Source organism: Heterocephalus glaber, unplaced genomic scaffold (assembly GCF_053883595.1).
Source record: "Heterocephalus glaber isolate CG9 unplaced genomic scaffold, H.glaber_assembly_v1.0 deba00001561, whole genome shotgun sequence".
In the NCBI taxonomy this organism is placed as follows: Eukaryota; Metazoa; Chordata; class Mammalia; order Rodentia; family Bathyergidae; genus Heterocephalus; species Heterocephalus glaber.
Window position 1 is genome coordinate 9,687,196 of NW_028258349.1, and position 17,937 is coordinate 9,705,132.

Genomic DNA, 17,937 nt, shown 5'->3' on the forward strand with positions numbered 1-17,937 from the left:
ACTCCCACCACCAGTTCTCCTCCGACAGTCCTTTTACTGCAAAAGGATATTTTGATGTAGCCATTCTGAAATCAGAAATATTTGATGCCACAACTTTGATGTGTCCATTTAGCCAACACCTCCCCCCCCCATCAACCCTAAACTCCAGCTGCTTCTATTCCCAAGATATAAAGGAGAGAAAATAAACTCTATTCCCTAGAAATGGACTGGGGCATAGGAGTGGCTGAGGTCAGGGGTGCAGATGAGATACCATACTTCCATACTTCTTCTTTTTGGGGGGGGCCTTCACACTGAGCTACATCCTTAGTCCATCTTCCATTTTTTTAAAATCTTGAGACAGGATCTTATTAAGTCACTAAGTTTCCCAGGCTAGGCTTGAACTCATGATCTGCCTGCCTCAGCCTCCCAAAGGGCTGGGATTACAGGCATGTACCACAATGCCCAGCTCACACATCATATTCTTTGAAACTGGGAACACCCTTGCTCCTGTTATAGAGAACCATCATGAATCATCTTAAGCAAAACATCTAGCTTTTTCTTTGATAAATTTGCTCTTTTTATGATCAGTATCTCAAACTCTCTAATTTCTCTCTTAAGTGTTAACGGCCATACTTTCAGTCAGTCAAAAGAGTACGTGTGACTTCCTGGTAATGCCTGCACTATTTTACTGGGTATTTATCAGATGCCAGGTGAGAGGAAAATGGGGTAATTGCCAGTTCCCTGGGTAGTAGACAAGTACGCTGATATATGATCACTTATTATCAACTGCAACCTGCATAGAAAAATGTTTAATTACATTTCTGATGGTGTGCTTAGCAATATGTGTTTTTATTTCATACCTTTACTTTCAATGCTCATGGCATTTTTTCATTTGTTCATTCAGCTAGGAAACCACCATGGTCATCCAGATGAGAGGGGAAAGTGGTGTGGCCAAACCAGGAGCTGGAGGAAGGGGTGCAGAGGAGACAGAACCTAGAGAGAGCTGAGAGAGAGACTCGGGTGGGTTGGATGTGAGCAGAGGCAGAAAGAAGAGTCAAGGTGACTTCAGGAACTTTGGTCTGTGGATACAGGACACCTGTATTTTGACCTGGTCACAAAGTGCTATCTTTTATGGAGATGGTGAACAATGGAGGGACAAGTGTGGAGGGGAAGTCAAGGCTTGGTTTCGAGCATGTTGAGTTTCAGATGCCTGTTAGACAGCAGGGAGAGGCTGAGAAGACAGGGAAAGATTGAGTTCCAAGGAAGGATGGGGCTTGAGGTGAGTCCTGAGATGCATTAGTGCATAGATGATAGTGGGGGAAGTTGGCAGAGGAAGAAGGATAGAGAGCCTGCGGCAGGATCCTGGGGACGCCCCACAGTCAGGTCAGGTGCTGCAGCCAGCTGGATCCAAAAAAAGAAAAGCTGCTTCTGTAAAAGAAAAACCTGGAAGACAAGAGGCTAAGTGTTTTTGAGGAGGAGGGATCAAAATTGCTGTGGACAGGTGGGAATCATCAGTGACCTTAAAGCAGTTGTGGAAAATCCTGATTGGACTGCATGCAACACAATGAGAGAGAGAGAGAGAGAGAGAGAGAGGGAGGGAGGGAGGTAAAAAGGTGGTATAAACTATGCTTTTCAATTTTGCTAAAAAAGGGGGGCATGCTGGGGATTTAGCTCAGTGGTTTTGCCACCTGCTGTGCAAGGACCCGAATTCACTCCCTGGTACAAAAATAAATAAATAAAATTTTAAAAGTAAAAATAAAAAAGGGGGGCAGAAAAATCAGGCAGTGACAGGAGGGGTTTGTAGCATCAAAACAGGTTCTCATTTTCATTGTGCATTAGTGGAGCACACAGTTTTATGTAAATTTTTGTGAGTAGTACACTAAAATAATAACAAAAGTATAATAGAGTAAATACATAAAGCAATAACATAGGTATCATCACTAGCAAGTATTATATACTGCACGTTAACTGTATGTGCTACACTTTTATACCATTTCCCAAAACAGGTTTGTTAATACCAAACACATGAGTGGTGGTAGTGCTATGACATTACAACAGCTATGATGTCACTGGGCAACAAGAATCATGCAGCTCCACGTTAACCATCATATATGTGGCCTATTGTTAACCTGAACATCATTATGCAGGGCATGACTATATTTTAATGTATTATTTGCTCTAACTACACAACAAATTACCATAGGCTTGATGACCTAAATAACAGAATTTATTTTCTCATAATTCCAGAAGCTCAAAGTCCAAAAGCAAGGTGTTTTTTGTTTTGTTTGGGTTTGGTTTGGTTTTAGTTTTGATGTTGCTTTTTTTTGGTACCAGGGATTGAATTTAGGACCTTGCACTTGCAAGGCAGGCATGATGCCATTGAGCTAAATCCCTGTCAAGAGCAAGCTGCTTGCAGGTTTCTTCAGAGGCTCTGCCCTCGGCTTGCAGTTTCCTTACATGGTCCTCTCTATGTACCCAGGAGTCTCTTCCTCCTATTGTGAGGCCTAGTCATATTAAATTAGTGCCCCAATATTCTAAATTTATTGAACATTAACTGCCTCTTCCCCCCCCTCCCAGTACTGGCGATTGAATCCAGGGCCTTAGCTCTGAGCTACATCCTCCCCCTATCTTAGTTTTTATTTTGAGACAGGTTTTCACTAAGTCATCAAGTTTCCCAGGCTGGGCTTGAATTCACAATCCTCCTGCCTCAGCCACAGAAGTACTGGGATTATAGGCTTGTGTCACCACACCTAGCTTTAACTACCTCTTTAAAGGCCCTAACTCTAAACACAGTCATGTTAGAGATCAGGGTATCAACATACAATTTTTGGGGAGACACAGTTCAGTCCACAGTACTTATCTCTTGTAAGTGGAATTATACCAAATTTTTCCTTCTATGATTGGCTTACTTCACTTAGTGTACGTCTTCAAGGTTTACCCAAGTTATAGCATGTGTCAGAACTACATACCTTTCTAAGGCTAAATATATTCTACTGTATATACATGCCACATTTTATTTCTCCAGTCATTCATAAATATTATTTCCACCTTTTAGCTATTGTCAATAGTGCTGCTATGAATGTACAAAAGACTCTTTGAGACTCTACTTTCAATCATTTGGGGCATATATTGATAAGTGGAATTATAGGATCCATGGTGATTCTATGGGTTTGTGTGTGTCTTAGTTACTTTTCTTGTTAGTGAGACAAAATATCCAACACCCAAAGTTAGAGGGGGAAAGGTTTATTTAGCTCACAGTCTGTAGAGGTTTCAGTCCATAGTCAGCTGGCTCCAAGGCAGGGTGGCACAGCAGACAGGCACTGCAGAGGAGAAACAGCTCATGACAGGCAGAAGGTAGCAAAGCAACAAGGAACAACTACAGCTCTTTCTATCCCTTATATCTTATCCAGACTACTTAAACCAGTAGCGCTCTCACCCTTAATCCTTGTGCGCTCCATCCTAGCATTGCACCAGGAATCAATTCCAGCATCACACACTCTAGACTCAGCCACTTCCAAAGCAGCCCCACCTATGGTTGCATGAGGCTTTGGGGGGACATCTAGAAACAGGCAGTAAGAGTGTGTCTTTGTTTTTCTTTCTGAGACACCATTGCACTGTTTTCCAGAGCAGCCACACCATTCTCCCCTCCCACCAACAGTGGATTCCAGTCTCTCCACATTCTCACCAAAACTTTCTATTTTCTGGGGCTTTTTCAGATTTTGGCTTTTTCATAGTAGCTATCCTAATGGGTCTGAGTTGATAACTCTTTGTACTTTTGATTTGCATTTCTCTAATGAGAAGATATTAAGCATCTTTTTATAGCATCTTCTGTGTGTTTGTTGGCTCTTTGTACCTCTTCAGAGAAATATATATTCAAGTTCTTTGTCCATTTTTGTTTGTTTGTTTTGGGTTTTTTTGGTACTGACGATCGAACGCCGGTCCTTGTGCTTGCGCAGCAGGCGGTGAAACCACTGAGCTAAATCCCCGCCCTTTTGTCCATTTTTGAATCAGATTTGTTCTTGTTGAATGGTAGTTTTGCTACATTATAGGTATCAATCCCTCTTTGGATGTATTATTTTCAAATATGTTCTCCCTTGCCATAGGTGGCCTTTTCATTCTGTTGATTGTGTCCTTTGATGTAGAAGTTTTTAGTTTCAATGAAGTCCAATTTATCTATTTTTATTTTTAATGCCTGTGATATCAGTGTTATATCTAAGAAATCATTGCCAAATCTGTGTCATGAGGCTTTCCCCCTATGTTTTCTTCTAAGAGTTTTATAATTTTCGCTCTTATATTTAGATCTTTTTTTTCATTTTTTTATTAGTACATGCTTGTGGGACATAATGTTTACATTCCTTGTGAGGAATTGGTATATGACCCATTGTGAATTAATCTTCATATATGATGTAATGTTAGGATAGGTTATTATTGTTGTTTGGTTCCTGTTGTTAACAAAAGAAAATACAGTGGACCTTTGAGTTATGACCAGCCTGACACATGAACAACTTGGGTCGTGACCAGAATTTTAGTTTTAACTTACAAACAAAGTCTTGAGTTACGACCTGAATGCTGGCCAGTTGTGCTTCCAGGTGGTCTCAGATATAGATTTAACCCTTAAAGAGTTCAGGAAGGAACATTACAACATCCTTTCTTGTATGGGGTTATAATTGAGAAATCCTCAGCCAATGTCTAAGGACACTGAGATCTGCCTATGTATAGGAGAGAGACTTTGAGGCTGTGTAGAGGAGCCTGAGCCTTCAATTGAACTTGAGTTACAGCCAGCCCTCAGAAATGAAATGAGTTCGTAAATCAAGGATCCCCTGTAGCTGGGCATGGTGGCACATGGCTATGATTCCAGCACTGTGAGAAGTAGGAGGACACAAGTTCAAGTTTAGTCTGTGTAATTTGGCAGTTTATCAAGACCTCATTTCAAAAGAAAATTTAAAAAGGGCTGAGGATGTTGCTCAGTGCAAAGGCCCTGGATCCAATCCCCAATACAAAAAAGAATCAGGGGCGGGGGGGAAGGCTATTACAGAAGGTCTTTGGGCTGATAGGATTAACCTAGGAGAGGTAAATACTGACATGCAGGAGAGAGGATAACTACAGAAGCCAAGTCCCTGAGTAAGTGAGATCCTCCAGCAAACTTTAGGCAGGCTCCTCTGAGCATTCTTCCTGACAGGTCTCAACCTTGAGCCAGTCCTATCTTTAGCCCTCCCAGCCCATTCTTAACAAGGCATCCTACTAAGTCACCCTCTACCCTTGATATCTGATCAAGATCTTCATCTCCATCCTTAACGGCTAAGCCTTTAGCCTGCTAAAATCTGTTAGAATTTTATTAGGCCAGTTTATCAAGAATTCACCTAGAGGCCAGGGAATTAGCTCAGTGGTTTCACTCCCTGCTGTGCAAGTGTAAAGACCTGAGTTCGATCCCTGGTACAAAAAAAAAAAAAATCACCTAGAAAATATCTCTAAACAAATAAAGATGAAAACAAAACATACCAAAACTAATGGGATGCAATGAAAGCAGTGCTGGGAGAATTTAGAGTTGTAAATATTTACATTAAGAAAGATTTCAAATCAATAGCCGACCATAACATCTTTAAAAACTAGGAAAAAACAGCTGGGCATGGTGGTATGTGCCCACAATCCTAGCACTCTGGGGAGCTGAGGCAGGAGGATCACTAATTTGAGCCCAGCCTAGGCAACTTAGTGACTTAGCAAGATTCAGTCTTTAAAAAAAGAAAGAAAGAAAGAAAGAAAGAAGAGAAAAGAAATTTGAGAAAAGGACAAAATAAACCCAATTCTAGGAGAAGAAATGATTATAGCAAAGAGAAAATAGAAAAACAATTTTGAAAGTCAACAAAACAAATACTTGTTTTTTTAAAGGTCATAAAAAGTGACGACCCTTTAGCCAGACGGATTAATACAAGAGAGAATGGGCTTGGGTGTGCAGTACTGTGGTAATGTGTTTGCCTAGCATATGCTCAAAGCCTTGAGTTCAAGCCACAGCACTGAAAAAGAGAGACACATGGGACTGGGGATTTAGCTCGGTGGTTCCGCCACCTGCCTCGCAAGTGCAAGATCCCGAGTTTGATCTCCAGTATACCAAAAAAAAGAGACACAGAGAGAAGTGAGTGGAGTGTGAATAAAAACAGAAAAGTAAGCATTATGACCAATTTTACAAAAATAAAAATGACTATAAGAGAGTGCTATGAACAATTGTGCAAAGCAAACTGGATAACTTAATAAATGGACAAATTTCTAGAAGCACACAAACTGCCAGGACTAAATCATGAAGAAATAGAAAATTTGAACAGAACTATAACCAGTAAGGAAATCCAATCAGTAATCAAAAACCTTCCAACAAAGAAAAGTCTAAAACCAGATGGTTCCACTGCTGAAATCTATCAAACATCTAAAGAAGAATGAACATCAATCCTTCTCAAACACTTCCTGTTTCACTCTATGAAGTCAGCACCACCCCCATACCAAAAAACAGACGAAACTACACTAAGGATTTGGACACGAAATGCCACTCAAAAGCTCACGTGTTGAAGACATGGTCCCCAGTACATCAGTGTTCAGAGGCAGGGTCTTTGGCAGATGGTAGAATATGAGGGCTCTGACCTTATCAGTGGATAAAGCCATTGATGCATATTTTAATGGGCTATTACAAGATGGTAGGAACTCAGGAGGTGGGCCCTAGCTCGAGGAAGTAGGGTGTACCCTTGAAGGGTGTATTTCATCCTTAGCCCCTTCCTTTCTCTCTCTTTACTTCTAGACCACACATTTTGTCCTTAGCCCCTTCCTCTCTCTCTGTGCTTCTAGATCCCCATAAGATTAGCACCTTTACTCTACTCTCTGCCACAATGTTCTGCCTCAACATGGGCCCAGAAGCAATGGAGCCAACTGACCGTGGACTGAAACCTCTGAAATCATGAGCCAAAATAAATCTTCCCTCTTTTTAAAATGACTTTCTCAAGCATTTTGTCACTGTGACAGAAAGCTGACTAACACAAATACAGACCAATACACCTTATGAACATCAATGGAGAATACTTTAATACAAGCAAATTACTCTTACCTACCATCTGGGTTCAATCCCGAGGTTCAAAACAAAATAAAAATGCTCCTTTAGCCAGGTGGGGTGGTGCATACCTCTAATCCCAGCACTTGGGAGGCTGAGGCAGGAGAATTACCGAGAGTTTGAGTCCAGCCTGGGTTACATAGTGAATTAAAGGCCAGTCTGAACTAATAGTAAGACCCTGTTTCAAAAAAACAAATAAAAACTAAAAAAGACTCCTTTGCTAGACATGATGGTATAGGCCTGTAATCTTAGCTACTCAAGAGCTAAAACACTATTTACCAACAATGTGTAGTATGAAAAAAAAGAAGAAATCAACCCATTTGCCATAACATAAAAAAGAATAAAACGTTTAGGAATCAACTTAACCAGGAAGGTGACAGACTCATACAATGAAAACTGTAATACACTGCTGAAGGAAATTAATGAAGTTGTAAATAAATGGGAAGAAAGCCCATGTTCATGTACTTAACATTAAGATGTCAAATATTACCCAGTGATCTACAGATTTAATGCAAACCTTATCAAAATCCCAATGATTTTTTTTTTTTTGCCAAAGTGGAAAAAAAATCCATTTTCCAATTCGTATGCAATCTCAAGGGACTTGGAATAGAGGCAGGCATCCACTGAGCTAAATCCCCAAATACCATCTTTTGGCTACTGTGAATAATGATCATGAACAAAAGAATCAAACAGAGAGCCTGCAAATAAACTCGGACAGAGCCAGGAGTGGTGGTGCATGGCTGTAATCAATCCCAGGACTCGGGAGGATGAGGCAGGAGGATCGCTGAAAGTTCGAGGCCAGCCTGGGCTACATAGTGAGCTCAGGGACAGCCTGAATTACAAAGGGAGACCCTGCCTCAATAAATGAATAAATATATAAATATAAAAATAAACTGGGACACATACAGTATAATCACATAAATTCTGACAAGCTGCCACAACCATTCAATGGGGGAAAGTATACATTCCCTAAGGAGGTGTCTGCACCTGACTCAGCCTCCAAGATTGCTTTAACCTAGCTCTCAATTGGCTACAGACCTTCCCATGGTCTCTTCAACTTTCTCCTCCCCACACCTGCCTTAACCTATTTCAATGGTACAATTTGTTATGCAGTTTTTAGCACATTTAAGAGCTGTGCAGCAGGTATGGAGGGTCACGCCTATAATCCCAGCATTCTGGGAAGTTGAGGTAGGAGGACTGTATATTTGAGGCCAGCTTGGGTGATTTAGGGATTTAAAGAGGCTGTTTCAAATTTAAAAAAAAAAATTTTTAAAGAGGTGGGGATTCATGTAGCTCAGTGAAAAGCCGTGGGCTCAATCCTCATACTCAGTAAAATAAAAACGAAGAGTTGTGCAACCATCGCCGTAATCCAGTTCTAGAACATTTCCATCACCCTATTTAGCCTTTCTGAGTCCCTGGTTTCTTATCTAGAAATGGCCATACTCTGAGCCTGGCATTAACACCCACTACCTAGAATTCCTATCCTTGCTGATGCCATCTACAAGATCATTATCTTTTCCCTGCAGTTGCCAAATCCACACACTAAGGGGCCGACCCAAACGGAGCCAGGTCCTCAAGACTCCGCGGGGGCGTTTCCGCTTGCGGCCCCGCCCCCGCCCCCACCCCGCCCTCCGCCCCGCCCCCACGTGCGATCCGAGGATCGGGCTTCTCCCCAGCGCCCTGGCCGTGGTAGGGGGAGTGGCTCTGGGGTGGATTAGTGAGGCCTGGACGCTGCGGGCGCCTGCGCTGTGACCCGCGCCGTGGGGGCTGCGTGTGATAGTTCCGAGTGGGCCGGACAGTGGCTACCGCTGCTACTCCGCGACGGTCGCGCCATGGCAGATGAGGAGCTGGAGGCGCTGAGGAAGCAGAGGTTGGCCGAGCTGCAGGCGAAACACGGGGTGAGCTGGCGGTTGCCGCCTAGCCGGGTCTGGTGTCTGCCCCACACGTGAAGGCCCCCCCCCCGCGGCCTCCTGGCCTGAAGTCCGGGCCTTTCGTGCCGCGTGGGTCCGAGTGGGCGCCGGGCACTTGCGGAGCCCTTGCTGGGTCAGGGGTTCTGCTGGCTGCCTGCCTGGCGGCCGCACCCCTACACCAAATCTCGGAGCTGGCCGCCAAGGTGTAGAATTGAGCTGCTCTGTCCCGAGCAGGCAGCATTTATTTTAGGATCTGCTGAGTTCCAAGTGCTGTGGGTACCGCGGGGACAGAGCAGCCTCCGCCCCGACGGAGTTTACTGTCGGAGTTGGGGCTCCAAAAAGTAAACAGTGATCCTGGAGTGCTCGGGTAACGCTTTTACGGCAGAGGGAGGGGAGCAGGCTGGAAGGAAGCACCGTTTGGAAATAGGGCACATTTTATTTTCCAAAAGTTATTTTTGTATGTAAATGCGATTTCGTAGTACAGGGATTCTCCTTCCACAGGTTTTGTTTGTTTGCATGCTTGCATGCGATACTAGTAATTGAACCTGGGACCTTAAGCATGCTAATAAACAAGTGCTCGACCACTAAACTACATCCCTAGTCCCCAAGGGTAGTTTGTAGTCCCAGAATCTCTATGAGGTTGTGACTTTTAGAAATTCACCAAAACATTTCAAGTGTGGGCTAGGGATGTGGGTGAGTAGTAGAGCGCTTGTCTAGAGTGCATGAGACCCTGGCTTTAATCACCAGCATCGCCAAAAAAAAAAAAAAAAAAAAAAAAAAGCTGGGCATGATGGTGCAGGGGTGTAATCCCAGCATTCTGGAAGGCTGAGCCAGGAGGATCTCAAAGTTGAGCCCAGCCTGAGCGACTTAGACCCTGTCTCTGAATAAAAAGGGCTGGGAATTTAGCTCAGTAGGAAGATTTGGGGTTCAATCCCCAATGCAAAAAAGCGAAACCCATCTCACTGGTTTGTAAGCCCCAGTTTTTAATTATTAAATAAACCCACTACCCCTTCAGGAACCTATTATCAGAAAGAAAATATAGTCCTATTTTATTCCCCCTCTGTGAAATTATACTCTATTTAAAAGTTTGGTTTTTAAAATTTTTTTTCAGGATCCTAATGATGCAGCACAACAGGAAGCGAAACACAGGTATGGACTGGAAATCTGAACCTTTTGAAGGGCAGTTTCACCAGTTGGATTTTTAAAAGTTTTTTTTCTTTAGGAATTTTAACAGGTGTGCAAATCTTTTTTTTTTTCTCATTAAGTTTGTTGGTACATTTTCGGTATAAAATACAGTTACATTCATCATTGGGATCTTGTACCATTACATGAGTATCTTGATTCTTATTTTTTTCCCCTTCCCCTGCCCTCCACCTCCTCCACCCTTCCCTATTTGCAAAGACTTTGTTTCCATTTTTTTCCTTTTCTCATATTTTTTCTTTTCCCTTTTTTCCTTTCCCCTACCCCTCCCACTTCCCCTGCACCTTTAGACCTTTTCTTCTTGTTATACAATATCAGTTATACATTTTTTAAATTACAATATCAAGACCTAGGAGACATTACCACAGATTTTACAGAATTTAAAAGGATATAGAAAGCATATTTCAAAAATCTGTTTTGAAATAAATTTGACAACTTCTAAGAAGTACCTTGGAAGACAAATTAATGAAACTAACTCTGGAGGAAATATAAAATTTGAATAGCACCTATTAAAGTATATTCCTAGCTTGAAAACCTACCTATATGACAACAGCAGGCTCATATACATTTTAACTGATAAATTATATCAAAGCAGAAAAAAGGAACACTTCTCCCCTCATTTTAGAAAATCAACATTGTACTAATCCTAAAACTGGATAAAGATAATAGAAGAAAAAAGTATGAACATAGATAGAAATTTGTTTAACAAAACAAACTATTAGAAGTCAGATCTGGCAGTATGTAGAAAGTGGTTTTGTTATAGGGATGGCAGTGTTGGTTCAGCATTGGAAGATCTACCCCCCAAAAGTCATCATTTTAACAGAGGAAAGGAAAAAGCCATATGATCCTGTCACTAGTTGGAGAAAAAGTACTGGACTAAATTCTACAGCTGTTCATGGTAAGAGCTATCAGGAGACCAGAAGTAGAACAGAACCTTCTCAACAGATTAAAGACATGTACTCCATACTTCCAGCGAGAACGCCTTATATGAATGGAGAAGATACAATGCTTTCTCCTTAAGGTGGGGAACAAGAGCAGATATGCTTACTCTTTATCTGTCCCTTAAACTTTGAAACCTAGGCCCCACCAAAAGAGTCTGGCAATAAAATGACACAATTAGGATAGGATTGGCAAGGTAGAAGCAAAATCTTTATATGTAGATGAAATGATCATCTACAGAGAAAATACTAAGAAATCTCTAGGAGCCCCTAGAACTTGTATTTGAATTTAGCAGGATTAGAAAACACAAGGTATATATAAAAATTCAGGTCTATGTATACTTGCTATAAATGAAGAATTGGATATTGAAATCTAAAAGTTATGTAGGAGTACAAAGGACCTAGAAAAGTTAAAAAAAAAAAAACAGTGCTGGAAGACGTTTAGTACCTAATTTTAAGACTTCTTCTAAAGCTACAGTAATCAAGGCATTGTTGGTGTAAGGAAAGACATATAGATCATTGGAATAAAACAGAATCTAGAAATAGAACCACACATATATGGTCCACTGAGTTTTGAAAGATTATTTAACATTAGCATTTTATAGAATATAAACTCAATTCAGAAGCCGAGGAAGAGATAGTGTTTTCAGCAAATAGCACTAGAACATCTGGTATCCGTATATAAAAAATTAACCTCAACCCTTTATTTCCATACATAAAAATAACTTGAAGGGATCTATGAACCTAAATATGAAAGCCTAAAAGTATAAAACTTTAAGAAGAAATTAGAAGGGAAAATGTTTATGAATTCAGGGTAGGCAAGAACTACCTAGGAAACAAAAAACATGTATAAAAAAAAAAAAATGAGATTCCATCAAAATTTAGAACTTTAAATGACATCATTAAAATGAAAAGTAGTCCTTAAACAGACCATATTTACAATGCATATAACCTATGACCAGAATATATAAAGAATACTTAGAGCTCATTAATACACAACCCAATTAAAAAGTAGACATAAGAAGATGATAAATAGCCAGTACAGCACAAGGAAAGGTGTGCAACTGTAGAATCAGAAAAATACTAATCAGTACAATAACAAGATTGAATTATACACTCATTAGGGAGACGAAGTTAAAAAGTTTTAAAAGCCTTGTCATGACTTTTTCTTTTTGTTGGATTCTCCCCCTTTGCCTTTAATTTGTCACGCCCAATGGATTCATTCTGCTGGGTTTCCTGGGGTTGTGATCCTCATTGTCTTTTCCTAGGGTACTGTCCAAACTTTTTTGGAGTGCTGGTGTGGTATTCATGAAGTTCTTGAGGTGCTCTTTATCATGAAAGTATCTTATTTCTCCATCAATTTTGAAAGATAGTTTTGCAGGGTCCATCAATCTGGGTTGGAGGCTGTTTTCCTTTAGGACTTGAAATACATCACTCCAAGCTCTTCTTGCCTTGAGGGTTTGCATTGAGAAGTCTGCTGTGATTCTGATGGCCTTTCCTTTGTATGTGATTTGTTTCTTTTCTCTCACTGCTTGTAGAATTTTGTTCTTCTGTTGGATTTCTGGAATCCTATTATATGCCTATGTGTAGATTTTGATCAAGGTTATTTGGAGTCCTATATGCCTCACTTATCTGTATGTCAAGTTCTTTTCCCCTCCTTGGGAAATTTTCTGCCATCACTTCTGTGAACAGTTTTTTTATGTCATCTGCACTCTCTCCTCTTTCATCGACACCAATCAGTCTTTATGTTATTCTTCTTTGCATCATCTAGCAGCTGCTGGATTGATTTCTTGTGTTCCTTTACAATTTTAAAGCAATTTTTCTTTTCCTGGTCACTAATTGCAATATTTTCTTCTATATCTGAAATTCTGTCCTCACATTGGTTCATTCTGCTGCGCACTTTCAATGGAGTTTTTAATCTCCTGGAAATCTCTTTGCATCTGTTTTATGGATTCCATTTGTTTCCTATGTTGGGATTCCATCATGTTCCTTAGATCCCTTATTTTTTTATCTGTGTCCTCTCTAGATTTATTAATCATGTCTTGCACCATGAGCAAAATCTTTTCTGTTATCTGAGTAATTATTTTTGATTTCATTTTTCTCAGATCCTCTTTTGTTGCCAGTTCAGAGAGTCCAGGTGGTTGAGTATCAGATTGTTCCATCTCGTTTCCCTTTGGGGTTGCTGTAGGTAATCCAGAAGTCTGTTTTTGAGGCTTGGTTATGTGTCTTCTCATTACCACGGCCGGGGGTGGGGGGGCAGTGTGTGGGTGTGTTTCTGCCCCCCGCCCCCAGCAGCTCACCTTCTCTGCCCTAGGAGCTTGGGATGGCAGTGGGAGAGCTTCCTTCCGGGTTCTGGGACTGGCTCAGCTTCTCTGCCCTAGGAGCTTAGAATGGCGGTGGGGAAGTTTCCTTAAGTGTGCAAATCTTAAAGGTTTTCTTGGCATAGTGATCTCCCCCTGAGTTGTCATCAGGTTATTTTTGGGTTTTGTTAGCTAAATAAATGTGTGGAGCCACACTTAACTCCCTGAATTACAGTTACTGGTTAACGTTTATTTCTGTCTCTGTGATTGCCTTAAAATGAGCATAATAATGGAACTACTGTAGGGCTTTTGTGAGAGTTACATGGGTGCGGTACCTCACAGTAAGTGTTCAACAGATATTAACTTACACTTTTCTTGTTTTATCCCAGAATATACATGGCAGAGCGCCCCACACCCAGTAGCAGGTTTACTGAATGAGTATCTGATTATGTCCTACTACCCTTTTTTTAAATTGTGGTTAAAAAAATAACAATGTACTGTCACAACTATGTTTAAGTGTATGGTTCAGTAGTGTTCACTTCGTTCATGTCATTGTTTGCCAGCTCTAAATTTTATTTTGCAAAACAGAAGCTACATTTATTGACCAACTCCCCATCTCCCCCCTCCCCCTCATGCTGTCTTTTAACTCTATTCCATTGAGTACCTGCTTTGGGTCAGGCATTGTACTGGATCTACAGAATTATGCAAGGCAGAGCAGGGTCATGATGTGAGAACCTGGAGGAGCACTACAAAGACAGTAAAACTACTTGAGTTTCATTGATTCTAAGAGGTGCGTTTTCTTACATTTAAAACCAGAAATTGGAATACATTTATAATCAATTGCTCTTATCCTGGATCCTTCCAGAGAAGGCTTACTTTAGCCTCTGCCATCTCTTGAGCAGATTTTGAATCTGAAATCTTTTAAAATTCTTTGCTTGAGATTTTCCCCTGCCTCCTTCCAAGTAGTGTGAATTCAGACAGCAATGCTGCAAAACTAAATTAGCTTCAAGTTCAAATTCTCAGAGAAACTTTTTGGTTTTTTTCTTCCTCGAAGATGCATGCAAGCCTCCCAACTGTTCCTTTCTTGTTTTTTGTTTGGCTTGTGCTGTTTCTCTTTGATACATATCCCAGCTTTGACTTGGGTCTCTTTTAATAGGTCCCCAGTCTATGAGTTGTTTATTTTCATTCTCAGACATATATAAAACTATGGGGCATCTTAGATTTATTAAATACAGCAGCAGTTCATTAGTTCGTGGCAGAGGTAAAGTACTCAGATTCTATAAGGAAATGGACTTTAGTTCTATGTTGTAATTCCATAAGCCCTAACTGCTCCTAAGCTGGGATGGATCGTGGGCACAACCCATCCCAGCACTCCCTCTAATTCAACCCAAGCATCTCTGCTGTTGTGTTTTGTGTTACTAGGTTACTACCTAGCGGGCTTCATTTGAAAAGAAGAAAAAAATCTACTTTAAAAAAGTTTGAAACCACTACCCTATGAACATGTACTAGTTTCCCACTTGGATAAATAGGGTAGTTGCAGAGTTAGAATTTAATTCCCCTTCCCCACTCAACAAGCAGAACTGAGAATCTTTTAAACATTGGATCTGGTTATAGCAGGGCGACTAACTTTGTTTCTTTAACATAGCCTCCCTGGGACTCAGGTTCACCACTGAGGAAATTACACAGATGAATTGGTTGGTCCTTCTAGTTGCTTGAAATCCCACTACAAATTTCTAGGACATAGCACACTAGGTACTTAAATGTTGGTAATGGTAGTTGAACTGAATCTCTAGTGACAAAGATAAGGTTTCCTGCCAGTCTGGTAGGTTTTCACTCATATCATATAAAGCTGACTCTTTGAAGGGAAAAGCACCTGATGTAGCACAGGCATCTCTTAAGAAACATATTGAATGAGTTATTTTTTTGTGTGTGTTTAATAGGCATGTTGACAGCTTAGATCTAATTTTGCTTCCCCTATGTTTTTGTTGTAGGGAAGCAGAAATGAGAAACAGTATCTTAGCGCAAGTTCTGGATCAGTCAGCCCGGGCCAGGTGTAAGCATCTTCAAATTCCTCTAAGTTATTTCCATAAAATGGGCTTGAGTTGGTTGGGAAGAATACAGTTATTACTATCTATAGATTAAATATTTGTTTAACCTAAAAACACTTGAGATACACATTACCTGTAAGAAATGTGGAGTTTATAAACTCAGAGAAGTATGTTTAAGTCATTATTAAAATTGCCAGCTTAGTTCTCTTCTTACCAAGATATTCTCCCCTAGGGCATTCCGGTAAAATTTATAGGGAACCACTCTTAAAAGAGAGTCACTACATTGCTGGTAGTTGACATGGGTGATGAGGACTTGGGGATTGATTATATTGTTTTAGTGTTGAGTTCAGTTTTCCATTTTAAAAAAAGGCAAAGTGGGCCGGGGATTTAGCTCAGTGGTTCCACCATCTTCCTTGCAAGCACAAGGTCCCGAGTTCAATCTCCGGTACCAAAAAAATTTAAAAAGGCAAAGTGTAGAAAGAAAAATATTAAAATGAGCCAGTCAGCATAAACTCTTCTCTTGTAACTTGAAGCCCATTTGAGTTGAGAAGATGCACTGTGGATAAAGTCTTTTCAGAAGGCAATCATACATTTTAAGAAAGAGGGAAGTATGGGGTTTAGAACCTGAGAACCCAAGTTTAATCTGGGCTCAACAACACTTCTGTGTAACTCTGCCTGACACTGAGATGGCTCAATTTTGGTTTTCTCATTTGTAAGAGGGGTGGTAGTACCATCTGGCCTACCCGCTATCCTGGTTGAGAGCCGTAGACAAACAAGCTTGAGAAGTGCTTTGGAAATGCCAGTGCTTAATTTTAAAGGATAAGCACATTTAGTTTTGATACCTTTTTGCACATGTATTTTTTCTTTCTTTTTAGTAAGTAACTTAGCACTTGTAAAGCCTGAAAAAACGAAAGCAGTAGAGAATTACCTTATACAGATGGCAAAGTATGGACAGCTAAGTGGGAAGGTAAGCTTGGGCTGCCTTGAGAGAACTTCATTGTTACCTACTTTTTACCATGACATGGCTTCACCAGGCCAAATCATATCTCATTACACAATAGTTGTCTCTTTGAAGAAATTTTTAAAGGAGAAAAAAGTTATAATGTACCATAAATTCTACAGGATAATTGCCTTTCCTAAAATGCTCTGTTCTGTCCTGGCATTGCTGTGAAACCTCGTTGGTGTCTCAGACCCAGTGACTACAGTATTACAATCAGATGGCTTAAATTGTTCGTGCACTGGAAACAAAGATTACCAGTAGTACCAATTAAAATTCTACCAGTCTAGTAGAAATTAGGCTTGTTTTGCAAATGAGGCACTAAAATCCTTTCATTATTAGGTGTGTAATGCCCTTAGGGGGGTAGTATTCTGGCAAGCTCACCCTTCCTTTAACATCAGGCCTGGGTGGAGGATTTAGCTCAGTGGTTGTGTTGCCGGCCTCACAAGCAGAAGGACCCGAGTTTGATCCCCAGTACCAAAAAACCCCAAAAAACATCACAGGCCCCATCGGTCCTGCAGAGCCCCCTGCGCCCCACTGAATCCCTTACACTAAGAACCCTTGCACTGGGAGACACAACCATTGGATCTTTTGAGGGTGACATCTCTGCTGAGGTATTGTTTAAGCGTCTCATGGGCAGAAGTGGTATCTACCCTTGTCATTTAGTACAGTAACAGCTGTGGTTTTCATTGTCTGCTAGTGGTGATAAAGATGTTTAATAGATATTTCCCCCCTCCTCAAATGACCAATAGCAAAGTCAGTTTTATTTGGAACTTACACCAGTAGTTGTAACCAGTAGTTTGAACCTCCTCCCCTACTTCTCTCCCTCTTGACCTCTTCTCCCACACCCTAGAAAGACTTAGAACATGATTTGTTTTGCTAAGACATAGTGTTTGCTTAAAAACCTTGTTCTTTCTGGTGTCCTAGGTCTCAGAACAAGGTTTAATAGAAATCCTTGAAAAAGTAAGCCAACAAACAGAAAAGAAAACAACAGTTAAAGTAAGTTTCCCCAAATGCATGTGGCAAAAGAAAAGGTTGCTATTTTAAATGTTAAGTGTTGACTGTACATCTGCGGCTGTGTGTCAGGGCAGCTCCCAGGCGAGTTTCATGCTGTAACACATAGAAGTTTGGGAAGGAAGGCTGAATCCAGTGAGGGGGTATAATAAAGTTTTTGCCCTCCAGCTGTTCTCCACTTTGCTCACTAAGTTGTTCAAAAAACAGTCTTGCTTAAGTACATAAAAATTTTCAGAAAATCTGAGTTTGCATTATTAAACATGTGGTGACACTCATTTATTTCCCCCCTAGTTCAACAGAAGAAAAGTAATGGACTCTGATGAAGATGATGATTACTGAACTAAAAATGTTTAGAGACTGACACTTAATGGAACAGTTTTAGGGCAGAAGTTAAAATCTGTTTAAATGTTTACTTTGTTTTGTCTATATGCCTTTAAAAAAATAAACTTGTTATGCAAAATAAA

The 17,937-nt window shown here is 40.6% G+C and overlaps 1 protein-coding gene across 1 annotated transcript; it reads left to right on the forward strand.

Moving 5' to 3' along the window:
• The first annotated feature begins 8,771 nt into the window (after window positions 1-8,771).
• Pdcd5 (programmed cell death 5) lies at window positions 8,772-17,937 on the forward strand. The gene is made up of 6 exons (XM_004858796.4): window positions 8,772-8,964; window positions 10,088-10,125; window positions 15,406-15,467; window positions 16,338-16,429; window positions 17,387-17,458; window positions 17,765-17,937. Exons 1-6 carry the CDS (start codon window positions 8,899-8,901, stop codon window positions 17,810-17,812), a joined length of 378 nt encoding a protein of 125 aa, XP_004858853.1. The 5' UTR covers window positions 8,772-8,898; the 3' UTR covers window positions 17,813-17,937.

Excerpts from the sequence above, each read along its gene's own strand:
- Pdcd5 (XM_004858796.4), top strand. The coding sequence starts at position 8,899 with ATGGCAGATGAGGAGCTGGAGGCGCTGAGGAAGCAGAGGTTGGCCGAG. Across the intron at positions 10,126-15,405 it reads CAACAGGAAGCGAAACACAG|GGAAGCAGAAATGAGAAACA; the intron begins GTATGGACTGGA and ends TTTTTGTTGTAG. Across the intron at positions 15,468-16,337 it reads TCAGTCAGCCCGGGCCAGGT|TAAGTAACTTAGCACTTGTA; the intron begins GTAAGCATCTTC and ends CTTTCTTTTTAG.